This window comes from Puntigrus tetrazona, chromosome 15, assembly GCF_018831695.1.
Source record: "Puntigrus tetrazona isolate hp1 chromosome 15, ASM1883169v1, whole genome shotgun sequence".
NCBI lineage: Eukaryota > Metazoa > Chordata > Actinopteri > Cypriniformes > Cyprinidae > Puntigrus > Puntigrus tetrazona.
In genome coordinates this window covers 9,816,944-9,840,496 of record NC_056713.1, presented here as the reverse complement: position 1 = coordinate 9,840,496, position 23,553 = coordinate 9,816,944, and the positions used below count along the sequence as shown (strand labels likewise).

The 23,553-nt window shown below is 38.5% G+C and overlaps 1 protein-coding gene across 4 annotated transcripts; it reads left to right on the top strand.

Annotated features, from left to right (window-relative positions):
- Nucleotides 1-881: 881 nt before the first annotated feature.
- Nucleotides 882-23,375, top strand: LOC122358935 (protein KIAA0100-like). 4 transcript variants are annotated; one of them, XM_043258921.1, is made up of 41 exons: nucleotides 883-1,154; nucleotides 1,692-1,818; nucleotides 1,905-2,031; nucleotides 2,815-2,864; nucleotides 2,945-3,086; nucleotides 3,346-3,464; nucleotides 4,095-4,155; nucleotides 4,259-4,451; nucleotides 5,359-5,482; nucleotides 5,560-5,684; nucleotides 5,776-5,843; nucleotides 5,954-6,090; nucleotides 6,188-6,306; nucleotides 7,373-7,560; nucleotides 7,655-7,919; nucleotides 8,026-8,231; nucleotides 9,692-10,730; nucleotides 11,103-11,294; nucleotides 11,380-11,582; nucleotides 12,139-12,257; nucleotides 12,346-12,569; nucleotides 12,734-12,924; nucleotides 13,434-13,533; nucleotides 13,611-13,810; nucleotides 13,929-14,226; nucleotides 15,074-15,231; nucleotides 15,320-15,526; nucleotides 15,613-15,712; nucleotides 16,383-16,565; nucleotides 16,652-16,773; nucleotides 16,847-17,002; nucleotides 17,140-17,261; nucleotides 17,360-17,540; nucleotides 17,654-17,740; nucleotides 19,089-19,097; nucleotides 19,448-19,558; nucleotides 19,640-19,775; nucleotides 20,212-20,333; nucleotides 20,521-20,622; nucleotides 21,618-21,752; nucleotides 21,841-23,375. In XM_043258921.1, the coding sequence occupies exons 2-41, from the start codon at nucleotides 1,751-1,753 to the stop codon at nucleotides 22,024-22,026; spliced, it is 6,675 nt and encodes a 2,224-aa protein (XP_043114856.1). In that variant the 5' UTR covers nucleotides 883-1,154; nucleotides 1,692-1,750; the 3' UTR covers nucleotides 22,027-23,375. The 4 variants fall into 4 exon arrangements, with proteins under 4 accessions (XP_043114859.1, XP_043114856.1, XP_043114857.1 ...); XM_043258922.1 differs by lacking the exon at nucleotides 19,089-19,097; XM_043258923.1 differs by lacking the exons at nucleotides 1,692-1,818; nucleotides 1,905-2,031.
- The last annotated feature ends 178 nt before the right edge of the window (nucleotides 23,376-23,553 follow it).

Sequence of the window (23,553 nt, the reverse complement as noted above, 5' to 3'; positions counted from 1 at the left end):
GAAAATGAACATTTTCTGCCTTTGGTGCTGTTCATAATTCATTGCAGTTATTACTAGCGTCATGGTGTGTTGTGCACAGAAGTGACTGAAAAAGACGGAAATGTTTCATTCTGCTGATTAGTCAGAGATAGGAAAGACCTAATAGAAATAGGAAAGAAACTGCGTGCTGTCTGCTTGCCAACCGGAGGATTTCAAATTGTGATCTGGAGGCTTTTGAGAAAAGCAGTGTGAAAAAAAAAATTAATAATACATTAGCTTTAAATAAAGTATTAATATATTTGCTTTAAATAAATAATAAATATGTTTGATTTGACTTAATTGTTTACCAAATGCTACAGAATGACTAGAAAATTCTATTAAAATACTGAAAAAAATAAAGACGTAAGATGAAATCATATTTCTTTTCCTACTTGACAACGGTTGTTTTTACTGACAAACACAGAATTGTCAATCTTATATACTCACAAAATTATTCTTTAAATATATATGTACAACACTCCCAAAAAAAAAAAAAAAAAAAAGAAGCTAAATAAATCAATCTTGCATTGCCATTGCACTGCAGAAATACCAGAAGAAGCAGTTGAACTAAAATGTGGCAGACAGATTGAGAAGCACTGGTGCAAGGTGACCTGTGGTCAGGTGACACTGAGATAAAGATCACTGTCAGCTGACTGTCCAATCATAAAACATATACATACTGTCATTTATAATAGTTAAAATAAGACTGTGGATTGCAGAGCATTCGTCTATAGAGATGAAAAGACTCGTTAAACCGCTGTGCCTGTTTAGTTAAAAAAATATGTAACAAAATTATTACCCTCCTTTTTTCGTGTGCTCAGCTCATGGGACTTTTATTATGAAAACTCGCAACATTAATTTCTAAAAAGTTATTATTTCTGTCTTCACACATCTTCAACAGAAGTAGCACAAGAGGAAAGACCGTTATTAAAAATCTCGAATGAAATGTGGTTTATCAGCTTAACGGCGGATGTAAATATACGGTTGTGTGTTTAAGGAAGCGGGTAAACATGATTAGCATGTCCGTTTATTGACAGAGAGCTGTCATGATCCCGCTGCTAGCTGTTAGCCTAGCATGAGACGGAGGGGCGCTGCACACGTAAAGAGCCACTGGTCTGCGTTACAAACCCGTTCAGGTGGGTAACCCGACTTAAAAGCTGCTAATTACAGTCAACGACTTAATTAGGAAGTGAAATAAGTCTCGCCTGGAATTGCGCTGTAGTGTTTTGGCAGCTAACAGGCTAATGCTGCTTTGCTCAACAGCGCAAGTTCCACCCAACAGCTGTTTGCAGTGCCAGAGTGGCACGACAACGACACTTTGACGATCAAACGATTAGATAGTTTCGAGAATAAAAATGTAACAATCCCAGCGCAGGATTGTTGTTATATCATGTATCTATTGATCTGTAATTTGACTCGTAAAATAATAATCGCAACATAATCTTCTTCTGTGATGCCTTTCGGTTAGTTTTTTTCGCAGCGAACACGTTTTTAATGCTTAATATTTCATACGACAAATTGAATGAAGAACGTAAATGCACTCGTTTGCTTTAATTTCGCATTAAAACGTTAATGCACTGTTTTCCCTGTTCACTTGAAAGTATTCACTAACAGTTAATTTAACGTGTTTTGAGATGATTTTGCGGGTGTTAATGTGAGTGACTGTGTGACAGGTGGTCTGAAGTCAGGTGCCATGGTTGTAGGCTAAATGTGAAGGATTATCTGCAGCACAATGGCTGCCCTGCTGATTGCCATCTCAGTATTTCTCATCCTGGCAGTTGTGTTCCTTTTGATCTTTAGGTAAGAAGCCGGCTTGATTTAATATGCGCATATATTGAAAATGCGACATTAAACCAATCAAAACTGCCCCCTTTGTGTTTTATTAGATGGTTTGCATGCAGTTTGGCTGTCCGTTTTTTCCACGATGCCCTGAATGCAGAGCTCAAGATCAGATCTGTGGGTCTGTTTTCAGTGCGAGGAATCAGTGTTCAGTTTCAGCCTCAACACACTCTGGTGGGTTTGGTTTTTGCATCAAAAAAAAACGTATGTCACACACTGTAACGTCGGCTCACGTTCAGAAGTTTAATGCATGAATGGATAGTCAAAACATCTATCTGTTTGTTTATTTATTTAGGTATTAAACTTTCAGACAAAATAATGGTAAAAGTTCCATTATGTGCTTTATGTTGAGTATATTTTTTAATTCATGAGCCTATTAAATAAATCAATCCACTGGTCTGGACATGCATGTTTATTTAAAAGTGTGTGTGTGTGTGTATGTATATGTTTATAAATTCTACATAAATTATAATTTTTTTCTAAATATGTGCTGTATGTGAGTTCATTTATATATACATAATATTTTGAATGCGATCACTCTATATATCTTTTGGTCTTGGTAAGTTGATTCTTGAATGCTACGGTTTATAATCAAAACGTTGTAGTTTTTAATCATGTGGTGCAAAAAATATAATTCAGTGTATTGCATGATGATTGAGAGATCAATCAAAAACCTGATGTATCGTAATTGATGCTCACATTTTACAGTGATTTACAGTGATACAGTTAAGTAAAGCTAAGTTGCTTTAGTAAGTGTTCATCTTGAAAGATACATATATATAAAAGTTATTTGTAGAGTATTTGTAAAGTTGCAGCAGCAGTTTGATCACTTGATGCCTTATACATTTGCATATCAGATATTATACAGTAGGCTTTGTGTAGTTTAGAGTTGTAACTGATGTGGTGAAGTGATATTTAATGCGTTCTAGCACTATAAAGCCTTTCTCTGTGTTGTAGGAAATCGATAGGATATGGATTTCTTGCAAAATAGTTAACCCGGATTTGCCGTAAGTATAATTATAAGGCATTGTTAGTGTAAATGCTGTCTGTTGAGGTTTGCTCATTGTGATTGTGTTGTGTTTGTTAGGAGGTTTTTGGCGTTGTGCGTTGGTGAGGCCCGGGTCCGCTTTGACCTACAGGAGCCATTTAGGCCCCGGACTCCTAAAAGCAATGAGGAGAATTCAAAAAGACCTCCTCCGAGTCCATCTACCCTGCACCTCCTCTCTCAGGTAATCAACTTGGAGAAAAGTTAAGTTGAGAACAGAACAACTATATATATATATATATATATATATATATATATATATATATATATATATATATATATATATATATATATATATATATATATATATATATATATATATTTTTTTTTTATTTTTTTTTTTTTTTGTTCTGAAGAAAAGAAAAGTTATAGGAATGCAAGAAAGATCACCCTGTTTCGTTATCATTACAAGATTTAAAAGTTTCCAGTGGTGTGTTTTGCAGCTGCTGTCGTTCCACATTGACTCTATAAATGTGATGGTGTTGAATCTGGCCCTGCCCGAGTCCCTCTGGCACATGACTTCCTCTGCCATCACTTTGCTGCTGGATCATCAAAGTAAAAGGTGAGGAACCCGTCAGAAAGAAGAACTTCTTTTTAAAAAGACTTCTGCATGGTGTTGTGTGACTGTTAACCGTGTACATAGCAGGTAGAGCTCACTTCATCAACCTGACTCTAGTTTTAACATCATCATGTTTTGATGAATATAAGTGAAAAGCATAGGGCCATGATTGACCGTGGCAAAAAATGGTCAATATCTAAATTCATTGCTATTTTGTCTAAATAAATAAATAAATAATAATAATAATAATAATAACATTAATTCAGAACAAATTAGGCATCATAATATTGTAATGCACAGGATATTCATTTAATAGAATTATTAAATTAGGTCTAATAATAATAAATGTTTTAACTATAAAAAGTAATAAAACAACTGAAATTGGCTTTAAATAAGAAAAAGTGCAGTAAAAAAATTGAAAAAATATTGTTCAATTTTGGGGTTTTTTAACGGTTTTTATGCTCGCCAAGGTTGCATCATGATTAATATATTTAATATGCATTTTTTTATGTTTATTTTAAATGTATGTATGTGTGTGTATACAGTGTGTGTGTGTGTGTGTGTATATATTATGATATTATATATATATATATATATACACAACTTACTGATATGTTACTGATATGTTGCCAGGTTGGCCTGGGATTTCTCAGTGGGACAACTTAGCAGTAAAGTTCTGAAGAGCAGCAGACTGGTAAGTGCAGCAAACATTCATTAATTCACTGTGTACAAAGTAGAAATGTTTGGGTCAGGTGGTTAGAAGGTGTTAGTTAACTGAGTGCCTGTCCTCTTATTAGCAGGACATGTGTCTGGCTGAGGTGTCGCTGAGCCTGGCCCTGAATGGTGACGTGAGTCTGCCTGGGCTCCGGCCGGGTCGTCTGGGACTGTGTGTGAGAACTCTGCTGGCTGAGCTTCACGAGGGCCTGTTCCTCAGCCAGTTCCCCAAACCTCCAGGAGCTGCTCCTGCTGTCTGCACTGCTCATACTGCAGGTTTGACCTTTAAGATACACACACACACACACACACCTTACATTAAAGTTATGCACTTAGTCATAATGCATCCGAATCGTAGTGTAGCTTTTAGTGCAATTATCAAATGGCTAAAGCTGAAACAAAAAAAAAAAAGATGTCATTAACAAAAGAGACACCTTTAACATTGTGTGGTTTTCCATAAAAATAAAAGCCTGGTAGTTTAATATTTGAACATGAAAAAAAAATGAAGATGCAAAAATTATTTAATATATTTAATTTTACAATTGTTCAAAATACAATTGTTTTCTTATCATTGATATGTTTTTAAAATATGTATAAATATATATATATTTGCATAATTGCTTTCATATTATTTATTTATTTATTTATTTTACTTTTTTATAGTTATAAATATTATATATGTGTATGTTTTATAGCTTTATAGTTTTTTTTCCTTTTTCGTTTTACATTGAGTAATTCATGTTCATCTTTAAATGTTGCCTTGGTATTGTATTTTATTTCATTCAGCTTTTATATTATTTCAACTAGTGCCTGTTATATGCTATAATATATCAACCCCGTTATATGCTATAATATATCAACCCCGTTATATGCTATAATATATCAACCCTGTTATATGCTATAATATATCAACCCCGTTATATGCTATAATATATCAACCCCGTTATATGCTATAATATATCAACCCCGTTATATGCTATAATATATCAACCCCGTTATATGCTATAATATATCAACCCCGTTATATGCTATAATATATCAACCCCGTTATATGCTATAATATATAAACCCTGTTATATGCTATAATATATCAACCCTGTTATATGCTATAATATAGTGCAATATAATTCAACTTGTTGTAATTATAAATGTCAAAGCTTTTTGATGTCTGTGCCTCTTCAAGACGACAAGGAAGACTCTTACATCCAAACCGAAGCAGTTGAGCGTCTTCATAACCTGATTCCACAGAAGGTCAATGTGGATTTTGAAAACACTAATATCACACTTTCCATGCACAGTCAGAAGAGGTGAGCAGTCATGTCAGTTACTGGGAATCGATCTTGAATGTAACGTTTGCGCTCCTAACAAACTGTTTGTTTTGCAGACATCTGAACTGGACTTTAAAATCTCTGAAGCTGGGTTATGATCGTGACGATGAGCAGCTTCCTCTGAAGAGCTTCACCCCTGAGCTCAGTTTCCCTCAGAGCCGCCTGGAGCTTCTGCTCGAGGGTAAAGTACATAAGAATGCACTAAATACTTTTGCTTAGAGATCCGAAGGCGCACTTAAAGCTATGTTTTGTGGGTACTGGGTGTTTTTCAGATGGCCTTTTACTGTCACAAAGTCGACAGAGAATTATATGCCTGAACACACTCAGAACGATACTTCAGGTGAGTTGTTTTGCTCGCTTTCTATCAAATTCAACATCTTGCTTTGTCGTGCGTTTCGCAGCTTCGTGTTTGTTTTGTTGCTCGTTATTTGTCTCTGGCTTTCTCTGAAGGTGACGTCTGTTGACATCTCCAGCACGGTCACCGTCAACACTTGTATCATCCACTACCGTCATCAAGAGTTCTCCCATTGGCTGGACATGTTGTCATGGGACCGGCTCTCGCACAAAAAAACAACTCGTAAAAAAAGGTATTAATCGGCCCGCTTGCTTTCGGAGCATCCCAGATCGGGCGGTAATGGAAGTCTTGTTTATTGTTCTCTTATAAAGTGTGCTTTTGTCTCGCAGGCGTTTCCCTCAGCTGGACGCTCCCGTGATGATAAGCTCCTCCGTGTCTAATGTCAACGTGTCAGTGCAGTTGGGAGATACGCCACCCTTCGCCCTGGGCTTCATCTCAGCCAACGCTGGTAAATAGAGATGTGTGGTTATTGAATGCTGCTAAACACAAGAGACGGTTGAGCAGCCCATTCATATAGGATAGGAATTACTTTAAATAGCAGCGGGTTTTGTTCTCTACCAGTTAGAGATGAGTGAGAAAGTATTTTTACATTGTGATTTTATAGCTTGGCTTTCATAAAGATATTTTAAAAAGCATAATTTCATTATTTTGTGACACTGATCTGCACAGGGAAATCACATTGAACATGGCATTATTTTGTTGTTATTACACTGATATATAATCAGCTCCTTTTATTATTAAAAATATTATATTTTTCTTGCTGTAAAATATTATATATAAAAATAGGTCCCTCTTTTTATTGGTTGCCCTTAAATATGATATTTTTACATTTAAATGAATAATTTGATACAATGCACGTGTTACGCATGTGCATTGTTGTAATTATATTTTTAAAAATAGCTGCATGTAATTACATCTTTAATTTTTGTAACTACATTTGTAGTTACACTGTTGACTTATCCCTTATACTTTACTTTACTCACATCCCACCTCAATAGCAGCAAGTGTTTTGCCATATTAAATAACCATTTTTTTGAGGATTTAACATCAAGTGTTACCTAAAAAATCTATTATAATAATTTAATTATCTGAATATGTCCCTTTGCCTTGTCAAAGTAGGCAGTTAGTAGGCATTTTATTTTTTATATATTTTTTAATTACTTATTTATTGGATTTATATTTTTGTTTTAATTTTCATTCTTTAAAAGCTAGTTTAAGTAATTTTATATGATTTTGTCATGTTTATTAATTAATTTCTATATGCTTAGCTTTAATGTATTCAGTTTTAATAATTATTCTAATTAACTTTAATTTTAATAAAGTGCTTTGGCTGTAAAATGTTTTACAGTATTTATTTTTTTAAATAAATATTATAATGTATAACTCAATTACTCTTTTCAAAATGAATAAAGTGCGGTTGCCGTATTCAGTCAGCTTCTGTTAAAATAGTATTGATTGAACACTTCAAAAGCATCCCTTCTGTGACGTGTGACTGAGTCTGTCGTGTCTCACAGAACTGCAGCACTTGTTGGGCTCAGAAGAGGATGACGTGAAGAGTCTGACTGTGACTGAGAAAGCCTCTCTGTCCCTGGATCATTTCTGGTGGCGTGTGGGCCAGGGTTCCCATATCCAGCAGGCTCCTCACCCAGCTGGAAAACATGTCTGGGGGGAAGCCCTTATTCTAGACTCTCTCACTTTGCAGGTAAAATGTATTCATGTATTGATTAATTATCATTTATTATGAAAGATCTGCATTTGGCTTTACATTGTCGCTTTTATAATGAATTCGCCCAAAGGGCAGCTACAGTAAGTCGAGGACGGTGAACTCCAGCTGTTCTGGGAGCGCGTGTGTGGAGTCCAGTCTGAAAGGCCTGCAGCTGGAGGTGTCCGAGACCTGCACTCTGTGTCTGTCACGTCTCTTCTCCGTTCTCAAACTGGACAAGGCAGAGAACGTCTCCTCACATTCCACTTCAGAAAAGCCTCCAAGCCGTCTACCACCTCTATTCAAGTTTAAACTCAATCTTGAGGATGTGAACACATTCACACTCTCCAATGTGGCAGGTGGGAACTAAAAGAAGCCCCTAAAATATCAGTAATACTCTTGTTTTTCTTCCTTGTATCCAAACAGGTACCCAGTCTATGATTGTTTTTCTGTGTTGCATTAAAGGGGCTGTTGCAGTGAGGGTGGATGCAGTGGTAGCTGAAGGATCGGGGGAGAATTCACATGTTTCTGTCCAAGGTGTTTCTTTGGCTGTGGTGAAGGCCCTCACTGAGAGCATAGAGCCCTGCTGCCCAGCCGCCCAAACTCCCAACCCCATCCTGACGCTAACAGCGTTTACTATCTCCTACAGCATCAGCGGCCGCAGTCTGGAGGTACTACATCACTCCCATCAGCTAGGATCACTTATTACAGGCCATGACCTCTAGGTGTGGTTGTAAGTGACTGCAATGATTGATCACTTCAAATCTAATTCCTTTGACAAATTATACCAGGGTCCAAACCTAAGGGTAAAATTGAAAACTGGAAATCTGAAGGATTTTGAACTATTTTACTACTGTCTGGTCAAAATGAGGGTTTTTCTTTTTGATTTGTTACGGTGGAATTGGTTTATAACTTGTGACCAGTTGCTTAGAGGGGGACAGTAATTTGTTAACACTACAATCATGACTTTCAGTCCAATACAGCAAAAGTACTCAACACAGGAAGGCTGAGCACAACTACACTGTAAAAAGTGATTTGTTAAGCTTACTTAATTAAATTAAGTTGTTAAGAGTTTTACATCTAGCAGACGCTTTTATCTTAGGAATACCAAAAAGAACTGTAGTGTGTTGAAGAGTAGCCTCGGTTTCCTGAAAAGAGGGAAGATTATATAAAAGATGGCTGTTGATCAGAAAGTTCTCGGTCCAAACCCTGATGACATAACTGGTCACATGGCTTTCACAGCACTCAAATAAATCATGTAACCATTACTAGGAATATTTGAGTAACTTGCACGTTTAGCACAAATAGTACATTTTTAAGTTAAAAACAATAGCACTTTAGGTAAAGTCAACAAAAAATATTAAGTTAGCACATTTGTTAGATTTTACAGTGTAAAAGGATCAAACTTGGTTTTAGAATGCAGTCACCAAGAATTAGTTTTTTAAAACTTTAAAAAGGGTTGTTTAGTTTTTATTTGCAAGTCATACCAGATAAAAAAAAAATGCTTTTAGAGAACAATGAAAAAAAAGTATTGGCAAATATTTCTAAAAGTTGCTTATTAAAAAATATTATAAAAGTCGCTTTGGGATGTACAGTTTTAAACACATTTTTTGGTATCTGCAAAATGTTTTACCAACTATTTACTAACAAAATGCTTGTTGTTTTTTATTTAGAACTGACCGCAATAAATAATTGTTGAAATTTTTAAATGTACAAAATGTTAAAAAGTTTGTTTTATGATCGTTTCTTAATACTGTGTGGCTACCTGGGTAATCCGCAGGTTTTTATTTTTTTTTCTTTCTCCTGCTTGTCCTGAGCAGTTAAACTGTCCACTGTTCTTCTGAAAAATCCTTCAGATCCTGCAAATGCGTATTTAAGTCTTTCCGATAATGACTGTATGATTTTGAGAGTGGAAGGATAAAGATTCCTCCCCTCCATCAACCTGTCACTATGTGAAAGGAACACACCACGTCTTTAAAAAATTGGCTCATTTTCCAACTCACCTAGATTTAAACAGTTTAGTTTTACCATTTTTGAAGGCATCCAGCTGAACACATGATCATAGTGTCCATTTTTAATGTCGACTTTAAAAACACCTTGATTTCACTTCCTCCAATCTTTGTCCGATCAGGTGCGGAGTGAAAACGTTTTAACAGTGCAGTGGACCCCATCGGATCACATGTTTTTGTATCAGCACGTCACAGAGAGCCAAAGCTATTGGACGGCACTGTCTGAATCTCTGCAGCTAGGACAGAAGGATGGAAAAGAGTCTGCAGCCTCTTCATCAGGCATATTGGTTTGTGTAGAGTTGGCAAGCACACGGCTCACCGCCCACGTGGCCGAGACAAACTTCATCACCTTCAGTGCAGAAGCACTGTCGCTCTCCAAACGACCTGGAGTCATGCTGATGAAGACTCCTCATTTTGTGTTCAACTTTGACGGCAATGACATCTTCTCCTTTTCTGGGGCGGAGGTGCAGATGCTGGACGAGCTTGAGGTGATGCAACAGCACAGATCTCAATTCCCTTTCCTCCAAACATCTCGCAATCGCACCTGGCTCTTCACTGCACCCAACCTGGCCATTGAGTTTCCTTACCAGTACAACTTCTCTGACACTTTCGATAAGGCCATCAGCGTGCAAAAGTGGCTGAAGACCCTACACAGCAGTGCCGTCCCATCGACAGAACCTTGTCGCCTTCCTCCGGATCTGCTGGTCCGCATCAACCAGTTCTCTTTTGTGTTCCTGGATGATGTCTTTGAGATCAAACTACGTGACAATTACGAGCTAATGAAGGACGAAAGCAAGGAAAGCGCCAAGCGCCTTCAGCTGCTGGACAAGAAAGTGGCTGACCTACGCAAGCAGCACGGTGAGCTCCTGCCGGCCCGTAAGATCGAGGAGCTCTACACCTCCCTTGAGCGCAAGCACATCGAGATCTACATTCAACGCTCCAAGCGGCTGTATGCTAACACACCCATGCGCAAGTCTCTGCTGACTTGGACTGTGTCAGAGTTGGAGCTAGTGGCTATTGCGGATCAGTCGTTGCACGGGCCTGAGCAGATTCGAGAGCAGCTGCGGGACATCGATGGCATCAGCCCCTTCCCTAGAGACGGCCTGCAGCTGGTGATCCAGTGGTGTCGTGCTTTTAAATTCAAGCTTAATGCATTTCTGGGTAAGTCAAGTGTACTTAAATACAGGAAAGTCAGTTAGCTCTAAACTGCCACAACAAACCCTTACTTTTGCTCTCTCTGTATGTATGTATGTATGTGTGTGTGTGTGTGTGTGTGTGTGTGTGTGTGTATGTATATGTATGTGTGTATATATGAAAAGTACATCCAAGATGGCTGACAAAAGAAATGTCTACTATTAGTTAATTTCCTTTGTATTTTATTCTTATTAGAATATTGAGCTCTTAGCATAGCAACATGCTAATATCAAACTCTGTCAAAATCAACTTTAAGTGTTGTTTGCTGAGTGCTACATGTACAAAGAAATTCTTTGTCACTTATAAGAGTCCATGATTCTTGTTTCTTGCATGGTTCAGTGCGAATCCGGGACTATCCTCGTTACCTTTTTGAGATCAGAGAATGGTCGCTGTCGGGACGTCTAATGGGCACCGAGCAGGACGGGCAGCTGAGAGCAAAACGAAAACAGGTGGTCCAACTCGGCCAGCCATGGGGTGACGTGACCGTTTACAGGAATATGCCACCACTGAAGTTTTACTATGACGTCCATTGTGAGTCACAACACTCTCTTGATCTTGTCTGATATAATAGGATATTGCAGCAATGTGACTTAAGTTGGTCTAATTGTTTGTATAGCGAATATTTCCCTCTACACCATCGTGTGGGGGCCGTGCTGGGATCCCGCTTGGACTCTGATTGGCCAGGCTGTTGATTTACTGACCAAACCCACAGCTGACCCGTCCCCTCTACTGACCTGGTGGGATAAAAGCAGACTTCTTCTGCATGGCCGCTGGGTGATGGACATCGAACAGGCCAACCTGCATCAGCTCGCCACTGAGGTACTAACAAAAACACTTTTTGATTTGATGAAATCGGAGAGCCATCTGACACTTCATAGCTAGCAACACAACTGAAACGATCCAGATCCAGAAACATAATAAATGCATTTGAAAAACAGTCCATGTGACATCAGTGTCTCAAGTTTTATCACGCTAAGAGAATACTACTACTTTTTTTGTGTGCACAGAAAACAAAAATAACATAATTTACACAACCATTCTTCTCCCCTGAGTTACATCTGTCACCATTTTGGAGAGTACTTAAGAACATATCTCATGTAATAAACGTTCAGGGGGGTATTGTGCATATGCATTAAACCACTGATGTCACATGGACTGTTTTACAGGCGTATCTACTACATTTCTGTACGTTGCTGTCTATAGAGGGTTAGATAGCTCTCAGATTTAATCAACAATATCTTAATTTGTGTTGCGAAGATGAACAAAGGTCTTTAGGTTTGGAACGACATGAGTAATTAATGACATAATTTTAATTTAGGAGTGGACTAACCCTTTAAATAGCTAATGCTAACTATAATGTCATACTATATTATAGGACCCTTACAACACCACGGAGAACCTGCACTGGGAGTGGAGCAAGCTGAACTTTGATTGGAATCCTGGGCAGTTTGTCTTCAAGGGCGACCTGGACGTCAACGTTAGAACAGCCTCCAAGTACGTGATTAGTAGTTGCATTGCATTACAACCTGACATTTAGATTTAAGTTTGATTATATAGATCTGTCTGGTCTATTTCTATACAGGTATGACGATATCTGTTTCCTGCACCTCCCAAGCCTTTGTATGACCCTTGACCTCCAGTGGTTATGCCATGGTAATCCACATGACCACCATGCCGTAATGCTCTGTGCTGTGGAGAACGTTGCAGATGTCACCTCAGGCCAGCCGCACGACTCATACAGGGCCTTCCGCTCTGAAAACCTCAACCTCTCCATCACCATGGACCTCGACCAGCACTGTGGCAAAGGTTAGAACTGTTCCCTTTTGTCTAAATGCTGATAAAAGCTACTGAACTTTTAAAATCAAAGCAGCAGATTGTCCAGACTAAAAATCGGGGCAAAAGTCACGTAGTGTGTTACAGGCTTAAAGGTCATTTCAGCTCTGGTTTTAAAGGTTTGTGTTTTCCATCAGAGCCCAATCAGCCCAGAATGCTCCTGTACAGCAGCACCCTGCGCTGGATGCAGAACTTCTGGGCCACATGGACCAGCGTGTCCCGGCCTATCTGCAGAGGCAAGCTCTTCCACAGCCTGAGACCCATCCGCAGGAAACTTGGCCAGCACTACAAACAGATGTCCTATACAGCATCTTTTCCACAGCTACAGGTGATACACTGTAATTAAGCCTGCCTCCTTTTTTAACATTTAATTAGTAGACATTTCTAACTTTTATTATTATACTTATTATTATTATTATTATTATCAATAAATCTTTTTTTATATAAAGCACAATAAAACCAGCAGTAGTTGACCACCATGGTATCAAATCCCGCAAAAAGACCAAAATAAATTTTAAAAGGTTTTTGACCACAGTGCTCTAAAAGGAGAAAATCAAGAACATATATAAATATATTTTCTTGATTTAATGTATATAATCATTTAAAGAATTTTGTGTATGCATAACTTTTTATTTTTTTCATCTATATTTGTTATTTTATAATTGAATAATAAAATATTTAAAATAAAATAAAATATTTTATAAACTTGTATATCTGTATAGATCATGTATCGCCATAAAATAATGTATTCAAAGGATCTTTTGTCATATTTATTGTATTGTATTTATTGTAGTTGTAATTAAATGTACGTGAGGTTAAACCTGTCTTAATGTGCAGGTCCATTACTGGGCATCATTTGCTCAGCAGAGGGGCATTCAGGTGGAGTGCAGCAAAGGTCATGTCTTCACCAGAGGAGCACAGAGGCTCATCCCACAGGGTGAGAGAAACAGTCATTCTCTCCACTTGGCATACTATTGAAATGTTCTGCTGAAATGATCGATGCATGTTTTACAGCTGGCACTGTGATGAGACGACTGATCTCAGAGTGGAACGTTACTCAGATGGTGAGCGAGCTCTCTTTGGTCACTGTGCACCTCATGGCCTCCACATGGGATGAAACAGCAGATCACCAGATCAATGCCCAGGTGAAGAAGACCCACCTGCTCAGCCTGTCCTCACTGAGCTACCAGAGACAGAGCAACCGCATAGAGGAGGTATGACACTCAATCTGCATTTGAGAGACTCCAACTGATAATTTACAAGAAATTTACAATAAAATGAACTCCTTTACGTAATGACAAACCAACAATATCTCTGCTTAAATTGTCCCAGGAGGTAAACTCAAAAGACGAGAGCAATGCTTCCTACACGCACAAGCTGTGCTTGGTGGATCTGAGGGCTTCTTGGACCACCACCAACCGAAATATTGCCTTTGGTTTGTACGACGGCTATAAGAAAGCAGCTGTCCTCAAAAGAAACCTCTCCACCGAGGCTCTGAAGGGTCTGCGGATCGACACCCAGGTGCAGATGAAAAAGCTGAAACGCTCCATGTCCAGCTACTCCTCCAACACAGTTCCTGCTACGCCAGTCATCACCACAACCACTCGCCCAGAGAAGAGTCAGAATGAAGGTAGGCTCTTCTTGTGACGCCCCCAAAAAAACCTTTGCTCAGAATTGTGAGATGAAAAATGTATGCGTATGGGGGGGAGAGTCAGAATTGCAAACAAAACAGAGTTGCTCACTGTCTGTATAAACCTTGTCCCACAATGTTTTTGCATACTTTTGAACATAGAAGGCCACCAAATGAGATCGTTGATATGCTGGAATCAAATTATTAGGTTGCGATTAATTGCTAATGCTTATGGCACAGTATACAATATTATCTCTATATTGAAATTTAGTTTTAAAGAAAAGTGTTTGCATAATACAGTATTACAGGTTTGGTACATTTTCTTATAACTACAATATATGACCATTGAAATACAATAAAGCAATACACAAAATATATAAAGTTATGTATTACGCACATTACAGTGCAAAAAAAATTATAAGACTGATAGGTATCACTTTACAGTAAGATATCATTAGTTATTGCTTTAACATTATCATTGAACAAAATCTACATTTGCTACATTAGTTATTAATCTTCGTTAAAAATAATACAACTTTGTTAGATTGAATTCATTTTAAAAAAAAGGGTTCACGTCTCTCATGTGTTCCACCATGTGCTTCTCATCCATGCTTATTTACATCAGAGCACACTTGTCTTGGACGCATCTAACAGCGGTGTTGTGCATTAAACCAGTTAATATAAAATGTAATTTTACAATTGCAAGAAAAAAAAGTCAAATTTGTCATAAAAAGTTGGTTACCTTTTTACATTTTTTTTAATCGGTGGTCAGAAAGGGGCTTCCATGGTCTTCAGTACACCAAGGGTTTCTTTGCCCCAGTAAATGTGTTTTTGTGGTCATTTATAGGAACATCCATGCTACAGAAGCTTATCGAGGAGACTGATAAGTTTGTGGTCTTCTCTGAAGAAGACGCAGGAGTGAGCGACCAGCTCTGTGGAATTGCTGCGTGCCAGACAGATGATGTTTACAACCGAAACTGGTTCATAGAGCTTGTCAACGGTCAGGTATGAATTGCGCTCTGAGAGCGGTAACCTGTATTTCAAGGTATTGATTTAGCAGATCTAAACTTCTTCCCATGGTCATGGTGTCCAGATGATGCTGCGAGGCACTGAGACTGCCGGCTGTGTGCTGGTGTCTGCCGCCAAGGCACAACTACTGCAGTGTGAACACCATCCTGCTTGGTACAACGATACACTCAAGCAAAAGACCACTTGGACGTGCCTGCTGGATGGTATGCAGTACTTTGCCACCATGGAGCAAAACCCCTCTGAGCAGGAGGACTGGCAGCTGTGGCTGGAGGTGGGTTCAGAAGTACTGCTATCATGCATTTAGAACCGATGAAACATTGCATTATATCAATCACTTGTCATTTTGTGGACCTGCAGGTGAAGAACATTGAGGAACACAGGCAGAGGAACCTGGACTCAGTGCAGGAGCTGATGGAGAGTGGCCAGGCTGTTGGAGGCATGGTCAGCACCACCACAGGTGTGCCATTTTAATAACAGCATTCATAACAGCATTTAGTTCTTGGGATGAACCATGTTGCAATGCCATAGCAACTCCACAGAATATCTTGGTAACTGCATAGCAACTTGTTAAAAGGGCTCAGAATACCCAAAGACTCTTTGCACTAAACCCGTCTCCTGGAGGGCAAGAGTTGAGTTTCAACCCTGCCAGAAGGACTTTTTTTGCTGTATAAGATGCATTTGATAAGGGGTAAAGGGAAACGGTGACCTTCAGAAACCGAATGTAACACTCTTGCTTTTAAAGCAAAGCAAGTTACTCGACACATCTTGGTAAAGCTCCCTGGACTTCAGTTGCTACACCTGCCATATTGTCCCTGTACCAAATGGCACATCATTTTGCAGACTTACAAAAGCCACTGCTTGTCCATGTCAAGTCCACTAGGCCATAGGATGTTCCATTTGTCATTTTAGACCTACTTTGAGAGCATTATGTGCTGTTATGCAAAATTCGCACCTAGATAAGCTAGTGTAGATTTCAAAAGTGTAGACTTAGAAGACTGTGAGGGCCCCTGAGTATCGATTTCTCCCATACAAATGGCCCGTCTCTTGTCCATATAGTATTGTAACAGCAACTGTTTTCACAGCCATAGTCTAGTTTATCTGACCTGTTTCTTCCTGATTTGATTTAGATTGGAACCAGCCATCCCAAGTGCAGGAGACTCAACAGGTCCAGCGTATCATCTCTCGCTGTAGCTGTCGCATGTACTACATCGGGTACAGCCATGACATCGACCCTGACCTGGCCACCTCCATCAAGCCACCAGAGATCCGTGACCGCCATGAGAAGGAGGACCTTTTAAAGAAACAGGCTGGTATGCGACCTCAAGCGAAAAAGGAACTGACTTATGATTCTGGTAGTTCATCTGTCAGAGAGATATTCTTGTTCTGGTCATATCAGGTGCAGTCGACACTTTCACACTCATCCACAATGACTTGGAGATCTCCACCAATCCAGTGCAGTACTCCATGATCCTGGACATAGTCAATAACCTGCTGCTCCACGTGGAGCCCCGGCGCAAGGTTTGAACATTTTTCTGGACGCCAGTCTTAGAATGAGTTCCAACTGATCAGCCAGATGTTTTGCTTTGTTTAGGAGCACAGCGAGAGGAAGCAGCGTGTGCGTTTCCAGCTGGAGATCTCCAGCAACCCTGAGGAGCAGCGCAGCAGTATCTTGCACCTTCAGGAAGCAGTTCGCCAGCATTTAGCACAGATCCGTTGCCTGGAGAAACAGATCTACTCCAATATGAGGGTTAGTACACATCTGCGATTAGTTTAGTTCACTTGAACTATATAGTTTTTATTGCATATGCTCTCCAGACAACTTTGAAGTTCCTTCATAATGACCGTATTCTCTATACTCTTTCGTATATCTCTGTACTCTTGCAGTCCCAGTCAGAAGAGTTCAGAGGAGACGAGCTGTCAGACATCAACTTGCGCCTGCAGAATCAGCTCAACCAAGAGAAGACAGACATGCAGATGAAGAGTGAGGAGCTCAACATTCTCATCCGGTTGGTCACTAGTACATTTCTAGCAGTTGGTCATTCATTGGTAATATTAGTCCAAAATGGTTGGGTAGTCTATGTGAAAGTTCTTTGCCGTCTCTTAGATGTTTTAAGGACTTCCAGCTTCAAAAAGCAAACAAACTGGAGCTGCGTAAACCCCCAGAAGACGTTAGCGTTGTGCGTCGTACAGAGTTCTACTTTGCTCAGGCTCGCTGGTGTCTCACAGAAGAAGATGGACAGCTGGGTATAGCTGAGCTTGAACTACAGAGATTCATGTATAGCAAGGTGATTATGCAAGGACAGAGGTTTTGGTTGAAGTTGCTGAATCTTCTTTTCTAATCACTCGTAATACGTTAGCTACTATGTATATTACCATGCTATGATGTTCTCTTCCACAGTTGAATAAGTCTGATGACACAGCAGAACATCTCCTGGAACTAGGCTGGTTCACCATGAATAACCTGCTTCCCAATGCCGCATACAAGGTACTGCTGCTTAATGATTCACACTGGATATCCAAGTCAGGAAAACAACTAAACTATTAAAAATGCAGTTAAATGCATCATTGAAAATCTGCTGTTATTGATCTTCTGCAGTCTTTGTGTTGTTGTTTACATATTTAAACAGTCTGAACTGAAGCCTGAGTAGGGGGCTAGTTAAGTGTGTCTAGATTTTTTTTTTACATTTTTCTGGTACTGTTTGTTAGATAGGGAGCAGGGCTGTCTATTAATTGTCCAACAAACAATTAGTTAAAGAGAGCTCAACTTGACCATAGAACATTAAAATACTACAATAAACATAATATGCAAAAAAATAGACATTAGTATTTTAACTGTTATTTTTAAGTTTAACATGTTAGAAGCATTTCTAGTTTCTAGTGTCTACAGTCACCTACAGTTGACAGTCACCTAGTTTACTAATGTCTAACAACCAACTATTCAATCAATTAGGGGTAAATTAAATGAGTAGTTAGCCTTTTAGATGTAAAATTTAAGGTAACACGTTAACAGTATTCTAGTTTCATTAGTCTTGTCCTTTTTGTGGTCAATTTGTCTTAACAGCTAATCAATTAATTAGTGGTCAACTAAAGGAGTAGTTTTTAATTTAACCGCAGTATTTAAGGTGACATGTTAACTATATTCTGGTTTGACAACCAGTTAACCATCCTGTCGTTTTTCACAAATTACAGTCACTAATGCATCCACCAACCAATCAGGTGTCAGCAAACAGAGTCATTAACCATCCGGTCCCCTGATGATAATCCAGTTCATTAGTTGTTCAACAGTCAACTTGTTAGTAGTTAGTTAGAAGTCATCTGGATAATTAGTATGCATTTTGCCTGTAATATTTAAAGTACCATGAACATTATTCTTGTCTGATAGTTAATAGGTTTGTAAACCATGCTGTCTCCTCATGGTCACCTAGTTTACTAGTTATAACCAACTAGTTGATTAGTTATTTGTTATCTAGTTGGTTCATTTTTGAGCATTTTAACTAATATTTATATAATATCCAATGTTTACATCTAAGGTACATGTACATGATATTGAGACTTTGGTTATTTGAATTTAAAACATTTTCGTCCTACTAATCACAGATATAATCAGTATTATTATGGATTATTATCAGCCATCATAATTACTGCCTTACTAGCAAATCCACTGCATTTACAATAACATTAGACCATTGTTTTGTGAACATGACTCTAAACCAGCCTGATTGCACAGGACTTCCAACTAGTCATTCAGACAAACTAGTTAATGATGAACATTTTAGCGTTTTGCACATCTCTACTATTTGTTAATCCTATAACTCTTGGTTTCTCCTGTGCAGCATGTAAGGGTATGTATGGAGTGGGTAAAATCCTATGTTTGTTAGTCAACACCTTCGTCCTCATCCAGACATATGCCTGCTCAGAAATTTTATGTTGATGTTTGAATGAAATTCACCTGCATTATCACTTGTAGTTTGATATCGCAGGCTAGTTTCATTGCCTTCCACTTCTTTTGTCTCCTTTTTTTTTTTTTTTTTTTTTTTTTGTTTTTTTACATCTGTCCAATCATTTTCGGTTGGCTTTGACCAGCAGGGTATGCAACCATGTTCATGTTTTCCTCTGTTTTGTAGTTTGCATCTCAACAAACTCAAGTACTTCAGTCAATTGAGTGAAACTGTGCTTGTGTTCTGTGTTGTAGGTGGTTTTGCGGCCTCAGAGCCCCTGCCAATCAGGACGCCAGCTCGCCCTCCGTATCTTCAGTAAGGTCCGCCCCCCAGTGGGAGGGATTTCCGACAAAGAGCACTTTGAGGTGACTATCATGAAATTCGTTCTTGTTTACGTTAACACTCGAGGACCCTATTCAACCTATTCTTTCTGGGTTTTTTTGTAGGTAAATGTGGTACCACTCACCATTCAGCTCATGTACCAGTTCTTCAAGAGGATGATGGGATTTTTCTTCCCCGGAAGAAATGTGGAAGAAGAGGAAGTTGGGGATGAGGAAGACAAGTTTAGATTAGTTACTACAGGTTTGTGAAATTTTGTTGCTTGTCATGAGCATGACCTTCCCACCACAAATGGGATACTCAACAATCACATCATATGCAAATAATTAAAAAATATAATAATAATTCATCAAGTACAAGAAGTGAAAACAATGCATATCCTCTAGAAAGCCTGATTGGTATTGGTTCCTGTTTTAACCATTCTTTGAACTCGCTGTTCTGACATACATAGTGCAGCCCATGCTGATCAATATCAGTTAACATTGATTTTTTCCTCCATTTCTTTTTTTTCTCCCTTGTGAGGGTATTAGATTGCTGTCTGCTGATGTTAGGTCACACTGATGGCCCATCCTGAGCTATTAAAAGCTTTGACATTGGAGGGTTTTGTGTCTGGTATGGCTTCAGGGTGACTTATGTGTGTTGTGGAGTGTGTAAGGCTTGTTTTCTTCTTAAATCACAGGTGTCGTGAAACCCAGGCAGCTCTCTGAAGACTCCATAGGAGGGCTTGGACCCGGGAAAGGGGTGGCACAAGGGTTAAATCGAACCGCTGGTGTCAGGAGGTCATTTCGAAAACCACCTGAGGTACTGTTTTATTACAATGACAGTGTCTAGGCTACTGTTTATATGCAATTCCTTTTTTATATTTTATTATATTTACTTTTATTCATTAAATATCATCATTTGCATTCTAGAATGATTGTAATTTTGTAGATGCAAGTCATTAATTGAATGTTTTGGGTTTTTTTACCTAAATGTCTTCCCCACTCAGCATCCCGTTGATGACATTGATAAGATGAAAGAAAGAGCAGCCATGAATAATTCTTTCATCTACATCAAGATTCCTCAGGTTCCTCTCTGCGTTAGTTACAAGGTTGGTTCCGACAGCGTTTCTGAATGTCTAAAAGGCATATGTTATGTTCACCATGGCAGCATTTATGTATCAAATTTAATTTTAAAGTTACAGTAAGAACAGCAATAATGTGAAATATTACGGTTTAAAATAATGTTTGGATACAATTTAAAATATTATTTGTTCTTGTTATACCAAAGCAAAATTTTCTGCAGTTAGTACTCCAGACACATTTCACATAATCCATCAGAAATGGATATATGATGTTCAATAAACCATGTCTTAAAGTTTGAAAACAGTTGTGCTGCGTTATATTTTTGTCAAAACGTGATTTATTTTATCTTTCGTTGTTCTTTGTTGAATAGAACGTTTTAAAGAATTTTGCATTCATGTAAAATAACTTTTTGTAACATCATAAATGCATTTACTGTCATTTTTTTGACCAATTGAATGCAAATATAAATTTATATTATAATATAACTAACATAATTGTAAGGATAATACCGGCATCCCTTTATTTGCTATTTCTTTCTAAATGTAATGTCTACTTGATACTTTGTCATTTAAACACTTAAATTTATTTAGCGATTAATTTGATTAATTAATCAACATATAATGTAATTAATTAGATTAAAAAAATGTATCCACTGACAAGTCCAAAATATTTATTTATTTATTTATTTTAGGGTTGGATTAAGAATATTTTCTTAAAGATTAAAATACAGTTTTTTACTATTTTGTTATTCACTAAATAAACAAATAAAAATTATGTTTATTCATCAATTTATCATGTTTTAAAGAAAACACATTAGCATGTCAAACCATTTCAGAGATCTGAGTTGCATGGTGACTCTGCTCATAAAATGACATTGCTATCAGAAAGCCTAAAAGTACATTAAAGTCATTGTAACATCACAGCAAGATTTACCTACACAGCAAAAATATCTGTAGTTAATATTCGGTTCATTTCATGTCCTGGTGTGACTGTATGCTTTTCTCTTGTGGCGTGTCTGCAGGGAGAGAAGAGCAGTGTCGACTGGAAGGATCTGAACCTGGTTCTGCCCTGTCTGGAGTATCATAACAACACCTGGACCTGGCTGGACTTCGCTATGGCTGTCAAGAGAGACAGTCGTAAGGCTCTGGTCGCTCAGGTAATCGTTCGCAATCCACCCAGCCCCAAACTAAGAATGTAGCAGGCCTTTGTTCACATTTCCTTAAACTTATGTCCCAATCGAATAGATGATAAAGGAGAAGCTGCGGCTGAAACCCGCCTCAGGTTCAGAGTCTCGAGGTAAAGCGACCGATGGGAAAACGGACAGCAGCCTCCAGCAGCAGGTGGAAGACGAGAAAGCAAGGCTTCTGATCGGCTTCAGCACCGCCGACAGGAGCTCCAGCAAAAAGAGCATCTTCAGCCGTCGCAAGTGAAGCTCCTTCACAGAGATGACTTCACCGAGTCTCACGCAGGAGAAAGGACGGACGATGATAACCAAACCCAGTCCGAGGTGTCTCTCCTCCTCACCAGTGGTGCCTTTAAACGTCCACGCTGGGAGTGGACACAGGAACCAGCACCATGGTCAAGCCATGTCTGCGGGCGCTGGTCCTGCTGTGGAAGAAGGGATTGTCATTCTACTGTCTAATATAAGTGCTGTACACCTTACGTTGTTTCTATGTGCTCCTGTTGTGCCATAAATCATTTCAGTATATTTAAATTCACTACATACAGCATTAAATCATCTTTGTTAAAGGGGTAGTTTACTCAAAAATTAAAATACGGTCATTACACGATCTCGTGTTGTTCCAAACCCGACCTTCATTCGTCTTCAGAGCGTAAATGAAGATATTTTGGATGAAATCCGAGAGCTCTCCAACCCTCCCATAGACGGAAAGCAGACCACCCCGATCGAGGTCCAGAATCGGTAAAAGACCCACAAATTGTTGAACAAAGTCAATCATTTTAAAAAATGATTCTCGTTGCTTTGTAAAGTTACGGTTGGTCCTCTGAAGTCACCGATGTGGGAGGGTCAGAGAGCTCTCGGAATTCATTAAAAATATCTTCATTTACGCTCTGAAGGTAAACGAAGGGTCTTACTTCATAACCTCCTCACAGCTCACGACAGTGTCCTACAATTCAACGGTTCATCTGCACTTTGCCTTTGGAGCATTGTGACACCTCTCCTGCTGGATCAGGGGATTCTAGTAGGTCAGAATGGAAAAGCTAGAAGAATTTGAAATCCACATATACTGAAAACCCATATTATCCCACAATTGGTGGAAAATCTGAAAATTTGTCCCCATTTGAGCTCAATGTTAAATTGTACGTGATGATAGTTAGCTGACCACTGTTTTACTGTACTAACTACACAGTGCAATACAAACGCGAATGGACTGAGGATCTGCTGCCTGTGGAGCAGTTGGACCTCATGGGAAGCATCTTGTTTTATGCCATTTTTTTGCAGCCTGTCTGATTAATGCTTTGTAATTTTAACACTACGGCACTTTTTACACAAAGTATTTTCTGATATTTTTGTATCTGTGGTTACCTTCTGTATCATTTCAATAATGTCTGAGATGCTGCTGATTTTTGCCCGTCAGCTTCAAAAGTGAAAAATCTTATTTCAGCTTGAATGTTTAAAAACGAGCACTATTTAGATTCCTTCCCCAACTGTGTCAGGTGATGGGCCTAGTATTGTTCTTTGTACAAATAATGGGAGGTATTAAATGTCATCGAGCACGTAAATTAATATTTGTCCGATAAAATAAAAGCAAGCCCCAAAGAGGTTTCGGAATTCATTTATTTTCAAACTTACTGTAAATCTCTCATAAGGGTGTCAGGAAAAAATTATTTGATCATTTTAATTTCTTAAAGTATTTAAAAAAAAGTATTTTTCAGTAAACGTTTTATGTAAAACTAAGACGTTGCTGTAAAGACGAGTATGATATACCAGTAAAAAT

Bases quoted from the DNA above. Each gene is read 5' to 3' on its own strand.
- LOC122358935 (XM_043258921.1), top strand. From the start codon at position 1,751: ATGGCTGCCCTGCTGATTGCCATCTCAGTATTTCTCATCCTGGCAGTT. The intron at 2,865-2,944 runs GTAAGTATAATT...TGTGTTTGTTAG, and splicing joins ATAGTTAACCCGGATTTGCC to GAGGTTTTTGGCGTTGTGCG. The intron at 4,156-4,258 runs GTAAGTGCAGCA...TCCTCTTATTAG, and splicing joins TTCTGAAGAGCAGCAGACTG to CAGGACATGTGTCTGGCTGA.